The sequence below is a fragment of the Lutzomyia longipalpis genome, chromosome 3 (genome assembly GCF_024334085.1).
Source record: "Lutzomyia longipalpis isolate SR_M1_2022 chromosome 3, ASM2433408v1".
NCBI lineage: Eukaryota > Metazoa > Arthropoda > Insecta > Diptera > Psychodidae > Lutzomyia > Lutzomyia longipalpis.
In genome coordinates, this window is record NC_074709.1 from 11,776,090 (window position 1) to 11,795,866 (window position 19,777).

At 33.1% G+C, this 19,777-nt stretch overlaps 2 protein-coding genes across 10 annotated transcripts in view; both read right to left on the reverse strand.

Moving 5' to 3' along the window:
* The window catches only part of LOC129792165 (band 3 anion transport protein), a 39,927-nt gene extending 27,340 nt beyond the window's left edge, over positions 1-12,587 (reverse strand). For 2 of the 4 annotated variants that reach the window (XM_055830962.1, XM_055830955.1), the window contains exon 1: positions 10,429-10,934. The gene's annotated coding sequence lies outside the window, so the exon portion shown is untranslated. Of the gene's footprint in view, positions 1-10,428; positions 11,318-12,568 lie in introns of those variants that run through there. The other 2 variants (XM_055830957.1, XM_055830959.1) reach the window with 2 other exon arrangements.
* Positions 12,588-15,225: 2,638 nt separating this feature from the next.
* The window catches only part of LOC129792166 (WD repeat-containing protein 47), a 34,732-nt gene continuing 30,180 nt past the window's right edge, over positions 15,226-19,777 (reverse strand). For all 6 annotated transcript variants that reach the window (XM_055830966.1, XM_055830964.1, XM_055830965.1 and 3 more), the window contains 4 exons: positions 16,837-17,003; positions 16,372-16,768; positions 16,080-16,303; positions 15,226-15,999 (listed from right to left, as the gene is read on the reverse strand). In XM_055830966.1, coding sequence (XP_055686941.1) covers positions 15,774-15,999; positions 16,080-16,303; positions 16,372-16,768; positions 16,837-17,003 — 1,014 coding nt within the window. In that variant the 3' untranslated portion in view covers positions 15,226-15,773. The remainder of the gene's footprint in view (positions 16,000-16,079; positions 16,304-16,371; positions 16,769-16,836; positions 17,004-19,777) is intronic.

Sequence of the window (19,777 nt, forward strand, 5' to 3'; positions counted from 1 at the left end):
TTGGATATTGTAATGAAAAACTTAATAATCCTACATACCTGCCTCAAATTATCCCCTATAGGCTATGACATTGGATTTTGGGTTCTTGCAGATAGTGAGGCATTCACAACAAAACGTATAATTTACAAAAGAGCATTGAGATCAATTATGAAGGAATACATTTACAATATTCTCATATTTTTCGAAACTGACTCTTGCAAAAATATATCAATGGTATCAATGATTCCAGAATGCTACAATGTTGCCCAAAAACAGGTAATTCTAAAAGGAAAATGGGATACTTACATGGTTTTCGGGTATGCCACTCTCGGGATTGGGCTTTTCGGGTTAATCTTTCTTAACTACAAAAGAATTTGTAGGTCTTTCTCAAATGTTTTGTAAAAGTTTATCAGTGAAGTGAGAGATGTGACAGTTTCAAAAAAAAGGCTTAAAGCTTTTTAAATTAATACTAATCAGTAAAAATTTTTATTCTTTGAGCTTTTCCTTAACCCTTTGAGTGGTTTTATTGGCCTCATAGGTCTAAAATGAAATTAGGGGGCTTGTTATAGTATATAGGAAAATGTCTAAATTTGAGCAAACGTCTCACATAATCTCAGGCATTGCTATGAGAATTAATCCACGTGTTCTAATGACAAGGATAATAAAGGGATAAGATGTTGAAATTCTAATAAAATTTCCATTCCTTTCAGATTCAGCACTACCCAGTTTAGTTCTATTCTGGTATTAGAAGGTTCAAGTTTGAAAATCAAAATGATCTTAAAGGTTTTACTCATTTTGATACATATTCGTGGTTTTGTTTTAGTTGAGTTTAACAATTGCCCAATATTTAATGATTCACATTATGACGATGTAAATAACTTGAAAGAAAACTTCAACTACAACTTATTCGCCATGATTAATATTCCGAATAATCCATTCTACAAGACACCCACATCCTCTAATGATTGTATTGCTGTTTCATTTGAAGAAAAATTCCAGAGAGATTTAACAATTACATTCTCTTACGCTAAAGCTCATGTGAAAGCTTGTGAAAGCTTTTCAGTGAAATTCTCATACAGCTCATTTATGGCTTTAAGATATGCTTTCGATGAAAATTATGTGAAAAATGATTTTGATATTGAATTAAATGTTCCAATGCAGAACTTGGTTATACTGCATAGTTGTATAAATAATTCCAATTCTATGTATGACTTTGGATTTTGGGTTCTTGCAGATAGTGAGGCATTTACGGTGAATAATTTAATTTACAAGAATGCATTGAAATCAATTTTGGAGGTATACCTTTACAATCTTCTCATATTTTCCGATAATGATTCGTGCAAAAATATATCAATTCATTCAGAATGCAATAATACAGTGCACTACATATCACCGAGTCAAGTAATTCTAAAAGGAAAATGGGAGACTTACATGATTTTCGGGTATGCCACTCTCGGGATTGGGCTTTTCGGTTTAATCTTTCTCAGCTACAATAGAATTTGTAGCATCTTTTCAAATGTTTTCTAAAACTTTCTAGAGAATTGAAATATATTTTGTGTCTTAAAGCTTAAAGCTTTTTAAACGAACAACAGTATAATAACAAAAAAGAAAGTCATTCTTATTCATTTTTAATTAATTTATGAATTAATTTAAAAATTTTAATTTGATATTTAACTGATTTTGACGTATTGAAATAAATGTTATTATAAATACAAGAAAAAGATATTCTGATTTTTTAAAGTGAAAACTTTAATATTTCAAATCCAACTTTTTTTTTAAGAAACCTATCCCTCGATTGTTTCGTTCTTGGATCTTTGTCAATTCCCTTTGTTTCTAATCCACCATGAGGTTGACTATATGTAGTTAAGATTTATTTCTGGTGTAATTCCTCTTTATGTTAATATATCATAGATTGCCCTATAAAAATTCAGTGAGAATCATACCAGATGTTAAAAGAGAAATAAGAAATATAGGGCAAGATGTTGTAATGTAATTGAAATAAAGAATAATACTTAAGTACAGCTTTACCTAATTTTCCTTCTTAGTACGTTCTGCAAGTCACAAGATCTAAAAATGTATTTTATGATTTTGGTGATTTTATTTCAAATCCGTGGTTTAAGTTTTGATCGGTTTTACGGTACTGAATGCCCGATTTCCGTAAAAACACATAAATATAATTTTACACATTTGAAAAGGAACTACAATTACAATCTATTCGCAATGATTAATATCAATAATCATCCATTCTATGCAGCACCTGAACCCATGGATACCTGCTGTACTATTGGATTTGACGATAAAATGGATAGTGATTTTATTAGTATTAGATTCAACGTGGAAAGTCACCTAGGCTACGAAATAGGTGTTTGTAGAGAATTTCCAATGATCTTTGAACCAAATTCTAGAACTTCGGGACACTTATTGGTCACATATAAAGACAATAATGGGATGGATAAAGATATTTCCGTTTATTTAACTGTGGTGGAAAAGGATATTTTTATCCTACATAGTTGTCTGAATTTCAAAGATGAATCTTACGATCTCGGAGTGTGGGTTCTTGTAGAAAGTTATGCTCTATTAAGTCCAACAATCTATTTGGATTCAATGAAAGCAATTCTCCCAGAAAGTTTATTCAGAGAACTTGTAGTTTCCAACACAACTTGGTGTGAAAATACTCTTATTATTTTTAAATGCCCAAAAGATCACTTTCAAATTAATTCGAATACAGATAAGAAGCCAGCTTACATAGTTTTTGGGTATGCATCCATAGGAATTGCATTTCTTGGTTTAATCTTTATTAACTACCGACGAATTTGTGGAATTTTTACAAATGTTTTGAATTAATTTTCGAAATAAATAAAAGTTTTGCTTGATTATTTATTTAACCACTTTTTATTACTGTTAGAACTTTAATTACCATAATGAGAAATAAAATGAATAAAATTACTAAAATAAAGGGGCCTAGAAGCCACTGAGAATTACGCCAGATGCCTAATTCCAAGAAATATTGCGACAAGAATGGCCCAATATTAATGAGAAATGTAGAATTACATCTACCACAATGTTCTTAATTCACTTTGTTCCAGTTCTTTGGAAGACTTCAATAGTACATAGCCTAAAGCTCCTAAAGCTCTTTCATTGAAAAATGTTTTTCAAGATTTTACTGATTTTTCTTCAAATTCGTTCTTTTAGTTTTGATACATTTTCTATTTCTGATTGTTCTGCCTTTGAAAATGTACAAAATTATGATTTTGGTGAATTGAGATTTAACTACAATTACAATTTATTCGCAATGATTAACATAAGAGATCATAAATTCTACAAAGCACCTTTATCCACGTCTGCATGTGCTGCAATTGCGTTTATTGAGGAAAAAAAATATGGTTCTAGAGATAATTTTACAATTAAATTCTCATACAATATCTATCCGAAAAACGTAATAGAAGATTGTGAAGTTTTTCAAGGAAAATTTTCAAATAATTCTAAAGACCCGCGAGGATTGTTAATGATCTCATATGCAGAAGATGGGCAGAATAGAGAACTCCCCGTTAATTTAACAATGGTTGGAAAGGATATTTTAATCCTACATAGTTGCCTTAATTTTAAAGAGGATTCTTTTGATGTGGGAGTGTGGGTTTTTGCAGACGAAGTTGCTTTCACAACTAACCGAACAATCTATTTGGATGCATTGAAGGCAATTTTACCATTAAATGTTTTCTATGGACTTATAGTTTTGTATACAAATTGGTGTAAAAACTCTATTCTGGTTCGAGAGTGTCCAAATACATCCAACAATGACTACGCAAAAACTCAAAAAAAGTTTAAAATTTCGATAATATTTGGATATGCTTTTGCCGGAGTTGCTATTTTCAGTTTAATTTTTCTCAATTATCGCCGGATTTTGAGAAAATTTGGAGGATTACAAAGAAATGTTAGTAATGTAAGCAACTAAAAACATTACAATATCTCTAACAATATTAAGTATTTAATTAACTTCTGAAAGTTTTAATACATAATCTAATTTTGAGAAAAATGTACAATTTGAGCTATAAAATTGTAAATGGAAATGTAATTTGTGTTGTGGAATAAATAACTCTTGTTCTGAATGAAACTTCTTGACATTCTTGCTTATTTTAAGTATTATACTTGAAACATAATTTAGCATCATCGTTTACGGTGTAAGAGGACACAGTGTACGACCCTTAGTAGATTCCTAAATTTTTCTCTATGTATGACACTCTGAATGCTTTGTTAAAAAAAATAAATTAAAAATAGTTGGGAATCTTTTTAAGAACTTTCACTGTCATTAGAACCACTAAATTCTTAATTTACGTTTATATATATATTGCGAATAAGAATTTTAAGAATAATTATTTCTGATCCAGTTATTTTTATTTTACTTTAAGATTTTTTTTAATAGTTCGTGTGAAAAATCAATTCTTAGGTGTTCCAGTAATTTTTATGTTAATTAAAAAATACTTCTCAGTGAAACAAATCAAAGAAAAAGTCATAAATTTCAACACATTAATAAGATTATTAATGGAATTAAAATTAACTTTAGATGATAAAAACTACAAAAATACCTTTTCGGGCATTTCTCCTGATAAACTATAAATATGCGCACTTGAAGCTTTCAAAGCTGAAGTAATATTTTCCAAAATGGAGCTTTTTTAGCCCAATTGACATTCCTAAACCCCTCTGTAATCTGCTGGACAGAGATTTCCTTTTCTCTATTCTTCCACATGGTGTTCTTTGATAGGAAATTAATGCGAAGCTAGCAGGTCTATATGGAGACTCTGTCACACGACCACAGGGAATAAAGTTCATTTTATCGCGATCATATGATATCTTGAAGGTGCTTCAATATATGTATATACTATGTTCTCCCCTCCTCCGTGTGCCTTATCACGAGTGCGCGATTGAGGAAAAGAAACGGAGTATTTCTGGTATTTTTCTTTATGAAGATCGATGGATTTTTAATATCGCCCCCATATCAGTGGATAAGTCTCTATACACACGTTGTAACTAACCGCCACTACCGGAATCAATTTGCGGAGGGTTGGAAAATTAAATTCTTTTTTTTTCTTTTTATTTTCTGGTGTGTGACTTAATGCAATCATCAATGTCTTGTCTTATTTTTTTTGTTGAAGAACACACCATGTGATTTTTGTATGCGAAAATAATGTTGTTTTCCAGGCACTCCCAGAAATTATTCTTCACGTACCTACTACATATAATACGCCACATTTAACTTGAGGCGATGTTGAGAAGAAGAAAAAAAGACATTCACCCATATTTGCTGGAAGATTTCTAAGTCATGTACTCGCAGTATGTAAATACAAAATCTTTCACCCATTGAGCTGGTGGGTTAAGTATTTTTTTTTCAATACCATCCTTGGTTGTTTTTCTCTTTTGAGTATACTCCCATCAATTTGCTATTCACCTCCATTAGTTTATTATTTGCCATGCTGGTTGAGTTTGAAATCACGTGAGTTTCCTTTCATTTTTGCACTAAAAACTTTCCTCTCTTTGGTGGAATGTGTTTAGTGTCTGCCTCCTTCCACAGTATGAAAAAAAAAACCTGAAGAGCTTTTGCCAAAAAAAAGTATTTCAAAAGACATAAAATACAAGAGAGACGAATTGAATGTAATGACCGTCATCGAGGTTGAGGAATTTGTCTTTTATTGCCAAAAGAACGATTTTTTAAAGAGATTTTTTATGTTTTCTATTGAAGAAAAAGGAGAATTTCCTGCAGATCTATTTTTTCAGACAGATAAGGTGTTTAGGTGCCTCAGCATCTTAAAAGATCAGAAAACAGTTTAAGTTTTCTTTACAATTCAAATAAAAAAAATCAAAAATCTCACGAAAAAAAAATAAAATTTTTTTTTCAACCTTACAAAATATTATACGTTAGAAAAGAAACGTCAAACATTGAGAAAAAACGTTGAATTTTGGAAATAAGATCGTACAGAAAACAAATTATGGGCTGTTTGTGTGTTAAGACGACGTTAGGCTCGAAAAAATTAAAATTGAAAAAATGAAAAACAAACGTCAAGACGATGAAAGGTAACGTCAAACGTTAGAATTGGACAAATTGTCATAAGTTTCTGGTTTGAATGCAACAGCCGTTAAGGTTTAGTAATCTTAATATTGGAGATTCGGTCAATTTACAATGTTGTGGGAGTCAAACGCGGGACCTGACCTTTTGAAAATACTCTTTTATTACTTCTGCAACGTTTCGGAGCTTTATTTCTCCTTCCTCAGGCATTAATAATTGGGGATATTTTATTAATATTACCTATTATTGCGAGATTAATTATTAATTAATTGCGTTTGACTCCCACAGTAATCTTAATCTTCATAAATCTTGATTCTTAGTCTTTTTCTTCTTAATTCATCTCTTAGTGTTCTTTAATTAAAAAATTATTTGTTTCCAAAAATCCCTTTTTGAATATAATTCCCGCGGCTATTTCACACCAAACAACCCTAATTTAAAAATGTCGTAGAATATCCCATGAATGTCATGAATATCATCGATTGCCAATATAAAAGAAACCTATACTCCCCACCTAGGAATATAAAAAAAGTGTCACGAGATACATAAGACGCGCGTAATCGCAAATCTCATCTCGTTGCAAATAGCAATAAATTTTGTGAGACTTATCTCGCGATTTTGTGCCATATTTTCGTCATTGGCACACACACTCCAAATATACGTCTCCCATCCCCCCTCACTCAGAGAGTTTTCTTTATGGTTGTGAAATTTCCTCGCGCGCAAATCAATGTCAGGAAAATTATCTGGCATGTTGTCTCCGCTTGGAGGTGGTTGCAGCTAGCACTGAGAAAATATGAGAATGACGTACTGTTTATATTAAATTCCCTCCGGCACGGGAGTTTCATTAATATGGTAATGAATTTCACAGCAAGAGACAATTTGTTAGCAATTTGAGGATGTTGTAGGAGGAACCGCCCCCTCGTCACATCACCCTTTTGATGCACTTTTGCATCCCCTTCACAGCTACACACACGAGCTTTTCTCAAAACCGCACCAATAAATAATTAGAAACTTTGTTAAACTCTGATTAAAAAAGTTACTGATGCTGTAATTTAATTTTAATATTATATGCGCATTGTTTTATTAAAATCTGTAAGCTGATGAAAGCTTGCAAAAGACAAAATCGTTTAAATATTTTTTTTGATTTTTTTTTTTAAATTCAAAACATGAAAAATGTCTCCACAAATGAGAGGATTTTTCATACAAATACGAATAACCTCCTTTTTTTTCTAACTGAAATGTGAGACAATGAAAATGTTTCCGTAATTTAATTGCATCTGCATTTCCTGGATGAAAGCTCTCTTATGCTTTTAGAACTACATATACTACAACAACATTCACAACACGCGAAAAAGAATGATGAATAGTTGAAATCTGTTGATGCACTTGGCATGCAATTTTGGCACAACTTGCATTCAGCCAATGCAATGATTTATAAATTGCTCCAATGTGATTTTGCATGATGTTGAGCTTTTTTGCATAAATAAAGTGAAACAGAAAAAGAAAAAAAAATCAACACATCATCCTGGGGATTTGCAGAAAGTTTAGTGGACATCACCTTGTCGGCATTATGGATTTAATTCCAATTATAGAACAAAGTCAAATTCTCTGTCACTTTCCACCTTGACCCAATGCTAAATCCCGCGTAGATAATTATTAATTGTGTCGTGCATTGATTTTCTCCATCTCCCACCATTTTTTCTCTGCTCAATGAGATTGAGCTTTTAATGCTGCACCAATCCCCACAGCTTAGTGTAGCATTTGAGATTTATTTGTCAATGAGCTTTTCTCTCTCGCTCTCTTTATTTTTTTCTTAATTCATTTTAATGCCATTTCTGGAAAGCTCGACGCTTTGATACTTTGGTCAGATTGAATTTCTTCTCTCAGAGATTCACTTTTTTTTTCATTTTCGTGGGGGGAATTTCGTGCGTTTCCTGGGAATTATTGTGTCTGGCAATTTAAACGTCTGGCAGTGTGTATCAGATTTCCAAAGACAATCACATGGCTGCGGAAAATTGGGTGGAAGATAATCCGCCTCACATTCATCATTGCGCGCAATTTATTTTCTATCATTGCGTGCCTCATGATTTGTCATTCCTTTTATTTTTTCTTGCTTGCTATTTCCTACTCATTGCCTCGCAATCATTTCCCATTTTCTTGGCACTCCCTCAGGGGGCTTTCTGCGTTATATTGAGGAGACACTGTCGTATCCCCCGGAGAGCTCCTCAATCGCTGATATGGGAAATCTCACAACATTTATCCAGGGCAGGTGATGAGTCTATAAATATATAAAGCACCCACAAGTGGCATATCGCTGATAGAGGAGGGTGTTCATCAATAAATTGGGTTTATCTCATGGTGTGTATAGCACTCGAGGCACGAGATATTTTCCCGTAAGATCACGTAATTCATATATTGCTCTCTGTGATCAGAAAAGTTCTTTTTTTGTCGTCTTAATTAGAAGGAGGTGTTTTGTTTAATTGACGATTCTGCTCATGCGGGTTGATTATGTTAGTTTTCTCTTCACTTGGGAAGTTTTTCTTAATTTTTTTTTCAAAGAAATTGTGATAAAATGGGGGCGTGGCTTTGCATTGTCAAGCAATTTTTTTCTGGAATTTTTTCACGGGAAAACTGAAAGTATTTCAAGTTTTTCTTTAAAAACCAAAAGAAAAGCCTAGAAATTCCATTGAAAAATTTTTAAAAAAAGAAATTTTCCACCTTATAAAGAGACGAACTTTTGTTTATTAAAACGTTAGAAGCGTTTAAACTTTAGAACTAAACGAATAAACTCAAAATATGATTTAATAATTCCAATCTTTATAAATATTTTTCTAAATCGTTCTTCTAAACCTCATTTTAGCGGTCTTTTAATTAAAAGAAATCCCCAAACACACCCTAAAATTAATTTCTGTTTTATGTCCTTGCTGTGTATCCTTGATAAATATCACGTGGAGCCTGAAATGAATAAACTCCTTCATGTACAATCAATTAACTCTCTGTATGTGCTCAAGAATGAGAAGAAAATCATGTCATGTCAGACATTGTAGTCAACATCTTAATGTGCACCATTCGCAAATATTATTTACAACTTTGACTAATTTCTTCCCAGAATAAATTCAAAACACATGCTAAACATTTTCTTCTAACAAATAGAAAATCAATCTCTGCAATGAGGAAGAAAATATAGGCACCAAGGCATAAGAATAAGCAAGAAAAAGAACTCAAGATTATTTAATTTATTTTGCAATTTAAGAAGAAATTGCATTTTTTCTCTTCTCTTTGAGACATTTGCGAGACATTCCATTGCGAATAATTTAATAAAATTATAGGTACACATATTTGCTTTTTACGTTCGGGAAACTTGGCAGTAACTTCTCAGCTAAGTATGAGCTTTAAAAGTTTCAAATTGCGTTTGAAAAATATTTTGCTTACGCCAGGGTCAAAACTTTCTATTGGTTGTGATTTTATTTGTAAAAAAAAAATATTCTTGAGCCTATGGGCGTGTAAAATATTGTTTTTCTGGCTATTTTGCTAAAAGCAATCTTCCAGATGGATTTCCCCGCAACAAAATTGACCTAAAAATAATATTTGTAATTCAATTTGTCTATTTTCCCAAAAAAAAAAAGTAAATAAAACACGGGCATCCACCTCGTGTCGCACGTGCTCCAGAAATTCTTTTGTGAATATCGTCAAAAATCTTCTTGCCATAGGTAGAGCACAGAAAGGTGCTAAAGTGAGGAAAATTCCATTCGCCACCCAAAGCTTCCTCCCATCCATCATCTATGTATGTATACAGGGGGTTGGCAGCACTTGAGAAATGCTTCATTTCCGCTAAAGGTCAAAGCTGATCTCGTGCCTCATTCGCGCGCAATTTTCACTCCATTTGGGCACAGGCCATTGAAAATACAAACGGGGAAATTGATAAATATATTGAGTGGTGATAAATATAGCTTATGGGACTCCACACGTATAAACCCATTTTAGTGCGAGGGAGTTATTTTTAGTAAAATTCTTTTTCTCCCCCATTTACCCAATTAGCACTTTCCTGATGTGAGAATGATCTCCCTAAATGGGGTGTGGATAAAATCAATGACGTCCAAGATAAGTGATTCTCCTCACAGAATATATTTCTCTGGAGGCATCTCTAATAGTGCTAACGCGTGTTAAAAAATCAGAACAACATTCTATGTTAAATAGATTGGTTTAAAAAATTATTATTATTTACGGTTCAATCGTACGACGAACTAAGAAGAAAATATTCTCAATTCAGAATAAATCGCAAATTTTAATTTCAAGGAATGGGGATCGCTCTGTGTCTTCCTAATAAATTTATAAATGTTCTTTGCGCCACACCGATTAAATAGAAAATAAATAAATATACTCGAGGAACTCACCTGAGTGGATTTTTGACCTCACGACTGTATTTTCTTCATGCATTCAGCCGTTGATTGGAATTTTTTTTTCCGATAAAGTTCAACAAAAAATATGCGGCGCGACAATAAAAAAAATGTGAGTAATACGGCAAAATCACTTCTTGACTTTTACACAATCCACCGAGATAAGTTGTGTACTAAAAGAAAAAATAAATGAAACCCATGCGTCACATTTAATTAAATATTTGAAATTATTTTTCTCAATAAATTGCTTTTAAGATGATTTTTTTCCACACAAACTTCTCACACATATTTTTTGGAATTCTTTACTTAAGCTTCGTGTGAAATTCCTTGAGGCTAGAATCACAAAACACAAAATTGCGGGGTTTACATTATCGCGCGAAAAGGGTGACCCGTAAGTAGTTCACCATACACACGGGGCACGCGAGGGGACTGCGCGCGGTATTTGTGCAGCAGCTAAAGTGAATCACGCACTGCACTTCTCGGTGCCTCTAAACAAACTGCTCGACTTCCACACTGCAGAGTTCATTCGATGCCGCCCGTCTTATTTTTATTATTATGAGTATGGTTCATGTGAAACAATATGAACAACTTACTTTAATAATGTGTGTTGTATGCTGGACTAAAGGGGCATTTAGCTGAAGTAAAAAAAAATTGCCCGCCGGCAAGTTGCTAGAAAAAAATCACAAACGTCCCGCAAAAATATTTAACGAGCACGTGATTTCGAATTAAATTGGTCAAATGAGAAACTCCTCACGTTGTTTTCACTTTTAAGCTTGAAAAATTAAATTTTTTTTACGGCAGAAACGAATTGAGAATTTTTTAAAGGGAAAAGCTCTTAGTTTTTTTATCTTGTTACATTTTTATTCTATTGCGACGTTTCGTGAGTTTGAATTTCCTTCTTCTTCAGGCCTACTTGCAAGAGAATAAATACGAGAAAATAAAAATTAAAAGAATATTTCCGTCTCAATTCAATTAACCTAATTAACTCTTTCAAGTCCATTCTTATCATAGGAATTTAAATCAATTTAATCTTTTTTCCAACCTATAAATACGTTAAATTTACGTAGAATAACCTCTTTGATAATTTATCAAAGAACAGATTCAAATATTTTTTTAAAGAGAAAGTTGAAACATATCGACACGCCCGAAGATTACTCCTGCGTTAAAAGATAGGAATATGGTTCATAATCTTCGGGCACGTCGATATCTTGAGACGTTTCTCTATTTTTTTTTAAACTTAAATTTATTATTATTATTTTGCACAAAATGAAGGCAAATTAGAGGTTGAAAAGAAAACTGTTTTGAAATGAAAAGTCGTTGAACTCATAAAAATTCCATAAAGCTCTACATTAATAATTCACGTGATATACGCAAAAAAAACTACTACACTTTTATACACAAAGCTTTAAAGACCTTAATTTTTTAAGGATTTCTAGAACAAACTGTTTAAAATTATGTGGTGCTGAAATTTTTTTTTAAAATTCTGAAGTGTGATATCAAATTTTTCTAAAAAAAAAAACTAAATTCTCAATCAACAATTAACAGAATTTTTTGACTTTTATGAAAATAAAAACTTTTTATGTTATTACTACGCACTCAAAATCGAATTTAACACTTTGCTGAACTTATTTTATTGATTTTTTTTAATTGTACAAGTGAAAATTTTGAGTTAATTTTTGCAAAGATTTCTTTCATTTTTGTATTTGTTAAATTGAATTTTTGAAATAAAAATTCGTTTAAATATTTTTTTTCAATGCTGACAATTTGCTTCCTCCCTTCTCTTTGTCTTAAAATATGATTTATATTCAAAACACTTAACGCTCTGAAGAAGGGCGCAAGATTCTCGAAACGTCAGCATTCAATAAAATTATTTGAATGAAAATTTTAATCGAAAATTCAATTTTCATCATCTAAAACTCTTTTTTTTTCTATCAAGTTGTAAAAAAGATTTTTGAAAGAATTGATTCCACATTTTCACTCATTAAATTCAAATCGAATATGATAACAGACACATTGTTTAGCCAGCTAAATGCCCCTTTGATTTTTTTCTTCATAGAGGCGCACTCCTTTTCATTTCAATATATATAGTAGTACTATACCGCCACCACTTGAAGCATTTCACTTGCAAGAGACTCACAATTTTTTTGTTGTTGCTGTTGGCACTCAATTCTGCACAAAATGTGCCGAGGGCATAAAGTGACAAGAAAATATATTAGTATGTGCCTTAGTTGGAGAAATGTGCTTCTGATTAAGTGCCTAACAATGCAGAAATTTGATCAAATTGCCCCACCGAGCGCCACAAATGTACATCAAATGCACACCACACGATGCACATCTCACATTATCGATTGGAAACACGCGCGATTGGAATCAATTGATTTCCCCTCGCTGTTGCACTTTTTTTTTATTCTTACTTCTTGTACGTTACAATGAGAAATAATTAATGGAAAATACCGCGCGGAGAGGTCGCGCGCGCGAAATACTCGTCACACCAAAATCACGATCAGAATGCGATCCGAAGAAGAAAGGCTCTGTGGCTGTACTTCCCTTTTCAGTGAGGTGATTGTGTGTGGCACACAACGAAAATCTCTCTCCACGCGAATGCGGGGAAGGTAAAAAAAAAGAAGAAAAGGCAAAACCATCACCTGGGCGTGTGAGCAGGATGGGCAAGGCTCTCTGTGAGAAACTTCTCCAGGTTAAAATACATAATATGTGGCTTCGCATAAAACCTGTCGATAAAATGTTATATGGATGCTCTTCCCGGTATGTGACGAGGAAAAGCGCTTCGAGGCATCTATTCAGTTCATTGCAACTTGTTTGCCCTTCTAATGGGGACGCAATGAAGAGAAAGAGAGAGAACTCGGGCACAACCCAAGCAGCACTCAATGAGTTTTTTCTTTCTTTTGGAAAATTTTCTTAATTTGTGATTTTGCAATAATATTGCTGAATGAAAGGTCACGGTGAGAGTGAAAGACGTGGCTTATAAAAACTTTAAAGCTTCATTAATATTAAATTTATTTACTTGCCAAACCTTTTTTTACCGCGGTTATTTTTAGAATATTTGAATAGGTAGCAGAAATTGTCAGGAAATTTCGTCACAGAAGCATAAAAAGTCACAATTTGTGATAATTTGAAAGCGGAAATTTATTATTTAACTAACGTTGTTTTTTCAGCGATAAATTGAAATTGAAAATTAAAAAGAAAAAATTTCTCATTCAAAAAACGTCTAAATTTTTACGCCAAATTTTAGGCAAAAGGATATATTCTGATAAAAATATTTTCTTTTATTTTCTACCTTAGAAGGTGTTGTAAGATTTTGACAGTTAATGTTTTCAAATCATTCTATTGACGTGTTTTATATAAAAACAAAAGAAAGAATTAGTTGTTTCAGAAAATAGTCAGAAATATTTTTTATAAGTCTTGTAAAAGTAATTTTCCTTCAAAAACACATGTAGAAAATGAAATAAAATGTTAAAATCTTAAAAGATTTTTCCCAGAATACCTAAAATTTTATAACTGACGAATTGTTATAAAAGAAAAGATTTTTAGCAGAATTAACCCAATATTTCGAGTCGTCAATTTTCAACAGCCGTTAACGGATTTTCCAACGTCTCTTTTGACCCAAAAAATATCTTCTGAGATCATCAATAGAATAAATATTGCGATGAGAAGATCGAGTGTTTCATGTGGACGTCAAAGGGTAAAAAAATTAATCTTTATGATTTTATAACACAATATTCATACTCAATGGTGAAACGTTTTATTGTCCTGAATTTAAATGAATTAAATTTTGTTTCAACTTTAGAAATGCGTTGAATTTGAGTAAATGCGGTCCCATTAAAATTCACAAAAATAAAATATTTCACCTTTGAGTCATCGAATGACTTGAAGAACCTGAAAGGGTTAAAGTTTTCTCTTTTTTCGACTTCCTAAATTTCAACCAATCCAGTGGAAGCTACTGAAGTATAAAAACATTGCTAAAAAACACACAAAAGACAGAAAAACGAAAAACATTTAAAACTTTAAAAAAATATTTATTTATTTATTTTCCCAATTTCGTGCTGCTTGGGTTGCGCATTGGAACCTCCAACGGAATACATCTCTGTCAGCTGCGAAATAGATCAACTTATTGGTGTGGTCAGATGGGTTTGCCGCGTTGACCGTGGCCATGGAAGGCCACACTGAAGATTTATTCAATGGCAAAGAGGGAACACTCTGCTTATTCACCTCACCTCCGCGGGATACAAAAGAACGATCCTAAATTTTTTTTATCCTTCCCTGAAATCCTTTTTGATTTTTTTTCGAGTCTCAAAAGAACAATTTTTTTTAGTAGTAAATCTTCTGTTTCTCTTTTTATTTGTGTTTCGGGTGAGTGTATTGTGTGTGTTTGGAAAAATACATCGACAAAATTACTATAAGTTAGTAATAATATATACGTATAAATTGCCATTATTACAATGCCTATTATATAAAATGAACCACTTTTCTTCGCCTTTAGCCCATCCAAATATTTTTTTCTTTTTACACATCCTTTGCGGATTTTTCTTTTTTTTTCTTTAAAACATTCAACTACTTTTTTATTTTCTGCAACAGTTTTTTTAACAGAAGCTTTCAATAGAGTTTAATGTGTGTTGTTTTTTGTGTTCTTTTTTTAATATTAAAAATCTACAACACATTTATTATTTGCATTTTAAATTTTTTTTCTTCTTTAATGCTATCCTTTCATTTTAATAAGTAAATAGGGAAAGGATCTTTTTAATAAGTTTTTTTAATTAGTTACATATTTCATTTTGATTTTTTTTTGTTCACTTTAATTTATTTAAAGAGGGAAATTTTCTTTAGGAATAATTCTTGTATATAAAAAAGAACTTTTTTGTAGAAAAAAAATGTTGCATTTTATCTTTTAGTTAGATAAAGAATATTAAATCATCACCTTCTTTAGTCATCTCTGTGTACAAGTCATTTGAGACTCATAAATGCTTTTAGTCATGAATAAGATTAAAAAAAAATAACAAGAAAATACCATGGAGGATGATTAAAAAAAAAGGGGAAAAGGGTACGTTTTTTAATAAATTAGCGAGCGATTGATGATAAAATGTATATATAATTTTCCAGTCCACTGTACACAGAGGATGAGTAAGTGTTGTAAAAAAAATGAACATATAAACTCTGTAAATTAATAAATTACACAAAAAAACGCCATAACGAGGAAGGGGGAGGAACGAGGGGGTAAGAAAATGTAATTAAATGTTAATGCACCTTTGCAATCGATTAACTCTCTCCTCTCTCTCTCGTTCTCTGACATTGCCACTGATTAGCACGTGAGTTGAGGTTGATTTTTTTTAGATTGGCGGCAATGCCCACAGTGTTGCCGTCTTGTCGGCGGATGTGGACAGGAATGAGAAATCCGTAGGATGCCATCGTCCGGAAATCACTTTGTCCGCATGTTGCGCCACAACAACCGACGGCAGGGGCATCGTGAGATCCCCCTGCAGATCCGTCAGCACCAACTTATTGTCATACCCAGCGGTGAGCAAATAGTATGCAGATGGGGAGAATCTTATGGATCTGCACGGGCAGACAGAGATTTTTTTTTGGCAATTTTAGAATCATTTGATAAAAAACATTTACCTGCACCACAGACTCACCTGATATCCGATGCATGTGGCTTGAAGCACTGAATGGGACGATTTCCACGAATATCAAATAGAACGCACGAACTATCCTCATGTCCAGACACCAATAAACGTCCAGATGGGTCAACACATACCGCCGCCACTGGGGATCCCTGCCGGGAACCCGGAACAGTTGCTGGTGTCACAATATTTACACATCCTCTCGACCGGAGATCCCAGAATCTCACAGTTTTATCCTGTAAAGGATTTTTATTTTTGGTAAAAAAGAAAATCTAATCTTTGTCGCCTGAATGAATGCACAAACCTGCGATCCGGAAACAAACATAGCACCACCCCAGTTGAAGAGAGACAATACATGCCCACCGTGCCCACTGTAGGCCTGGAAGGGCGTCGATGAGCCACAATCTGTCACGTAGATTTTGCAATCACCAGCTCCACCACTAATGAGCAAACTAACTTTATTGGTGCTGTCCTCGATGAAGCAGAGATCCCGCACTGTCCCATCGTGCATTGTGAGCTCAACTTCGCTGCCCTCAAGCTGCTGCTGCTCCTCATTGTAGTGCATCAGCTTCACAGTCTTATCATTGGAGCCCGTAGCCACGAGATCTCCCTGCGGTGACCATGCCATGCAGTAGATGGAGCCCTTGTGGTGCTTTGTCCGCTTAAAAAGGACATGAGGCTGGTATGTTGTGTGACTTTCTCTGCAACACGAAAAAAAACATTTTATTCTTCGAATCTCTTTGAAAAAAAAAAGTCTTCTCAAACTCACCGAATGTTCTCTAAAATGGGATACTCGCAGATACGGAATGTCTTTGAATTTGATCCGACTGCATAAACCTTCCCATTGGGATGGAATTCCGCACATCGTACAGCCTGAACATCCTCAATACTCGTGACAGCGACAAATTTGGGGCGAGCTTCGTTCGCTTGAAGAGGCTGTAAGCAAGAAAAAAAAATCATTTAGGTAAAAATTAATTCCTAAAACGTTCATCATTTCATTCACATTTTCCGTCAGCAATTAAATTTTTCAAAAAAAACAAACATTAAAATCTCTCATTACAAATTTGCCTCTCTAAATACCATCTAATTACACTTTGAATTGTTTCATTTAAATTTTCTTCCGCAACACCTTCACTTTATACTTTGCTTTTTTATCGTCTTTCTCTCAAATTAAATTCCAATCATTTTATATCGTTCAACTTCTTTTTTTATTTTCTTCTTAATTAACAAAATCCCCCGCATTAGATTAGGATTTACCATAATTTTCTTAATTTTTTTCTTTTCTCCACTTTTTGTGCCGCAACAAACACTTCTAATGGGAATTTGTGCTCAACTAGAATGAGATGAATTTTTCCTGTGCACAAGGAAGTGCACTGAAAAAAAAACTAAATCTTCGTACGTTTATCTTGAGTGATTTTCCGCAACTGATTCATATCAAGGGAAAAAAATCAAAGATTTGAAAATTCATTGTCAACACTTGTCCAAATATTTGAGGAATTTTTTTTCCTCCAAATTTTTCTGTTTTTATGGTGAAAAATAATAAAAATGTGTAAATATAGATTCTTTTTTCGCGTGTGGGTGGAAAATCAATGAGTGTGGAATGTTTTGACTATCAGCATGCTAACAATTATTATGCTCGCTCCACGATTGAGCGTCAATGTCAGCACAAAAACACTTTGGCAAAAATGGGCATTTCATCAATTGGTCTTCTCACTCAATTACCACACACTCCTCGATTAAAAAAAAACAACACAACCGTGTGATTTCCTGTGGGCGGAATTATCCCTGAATTTTCACCCAAAAATGTCCACAAATGAAAAATATTTTGCGTGTTTTTATTTATTGCCAAAAAGTCAAATGATCTTGATTATGTTCTCATAGATGAACATCGCGCATAAAAAAAAATCTCATTAAATTTTTTTTTTCAAGAAAAAGAGCATAAAAAGTCATGGGCGATGTATTCTTATAGTAAAGAACGGTGCAGAAGTTCATGGCTTAGGACAGTAGATGGCGCGATTTATTTAATTTGTACAGTAGATGGCGTCATAAAGTAAACTTCCTAAACATAAAAAAATATTGAATTAAAAATTCATTTTGCAGAAATATTTTTAATTCAATTTTCATTGAAGAATAAACCTGAATTTGTCAAGCAAATTGTATGAATTAACAAAATATATATTTTGCTCGTCAGATAGCGTTACAATGCCCTATAATTGTGCCACAGATGGCGCTCTAAACTAATTAATCAAGATATTTTATCACTGGTAAAAAAACTTCAGTTAATTTACCAAAATTAATTCTCAAATATCTTCCATCTATGTACTTTTATCAAAAATTTGGTCTTTTTGACTAATTCATTTGGTGGAAGTTATTTGACAATTGTTTTATTCGGAGAAAGAATATTTTGACTAATTCAAATAGTGAAGGTACTTTAGCGAAATTGTATTTAAGTAAATCATTTAACTTCCATTAAAATGACTGATTAAATCAGCTTTACTTTCCTTTCATTGAATAACTTTATCTCTTTTGACTATTTAAATCGGCTTTTATACCCTCATTGAATAAATTTTCTCAATTTTGTTTTTAAAATCTGTTAAAATAACTGATATATTCTCCTAAAGTGCTTTTTCGCTAATAATTGCTGATATTTTATCTAAAGTTTTAGCTGTGATTCTTTCTTCAAAGAAGCACAGCTTCTGTGTACACTCAAAAATGCAAAGTCGTCAGATCGGGCTCAAACTCGGGATGAGCACGAATTAGGGTCCCTACATTCCAAAAAACGTATGCGCCAAAAATTGTTCCGTCCGTCCGTCCGTCCGTCCGGCCGGAGTATAAAGGTATATTGCGAGAGAACGGTAGTAGATAGAGACTTGCGGTCAACGGCAAAGTTTAAATATCGGGTGGAAGAAATCCGATTATGAGGTCAAATCCACTCCCCCACCCCCCCGTCCGCCATTTTGAATAACCCCCAAATTTTGTTTTCGCTATATCTCAGCCGCTATTATAGCTAGAGGGCTGAAATTTTGATATGTTGTAGGGGCCATCAAGACCTTTCCAACGATACCTCATTTTTGAAAATCGGCCAAGCCGTTTAGCCAATATGGCCGCCACAATTTTTCATCGAAAATCGGCCATAACTTGAGAACGGCTTGACCGATTTTGATCAACCCGGGGTCAAATGAAAGATATTAACGAGCCCTACAACTGCTCGGAACATTGCAAGTTCAAAAAATGACCGCAAGTGGCGCTAAAATCGAAAACAAAATTTTCGATGAGTTTTCGATGAATATCTCGAGCACCGCTTTATAGAATTGCTTCATATTTTGATATGTTATAGTTGGCTATAATATCTACCACCATGCCAAAAATGAAGAAAATCTATGTAGCCGTTCCGGAGATATCGCGTTTTAAAGTTAATATGTCATATCTTGAGTTGCATGACTAACGCCCCGCGAAGCGGGGCGTTTTATATATACACATATAAAAGTAAAGTGAAATATATATATAAATGTATAGATATATACATTATATATACATATAAAAATGCAAAGATAAATATATATAAACTGCAAAGATAAAAATTAAATATAGCATGGATGGAACAGTATAAAGCGAAAGAACGGTAAGTAAAACTTACGGGCTGTGATTCTTTCTTTGTCAGTGAAATGTGAAATTGACGGAAAATTGGGGATGGGCAAATTTTGAGGAAG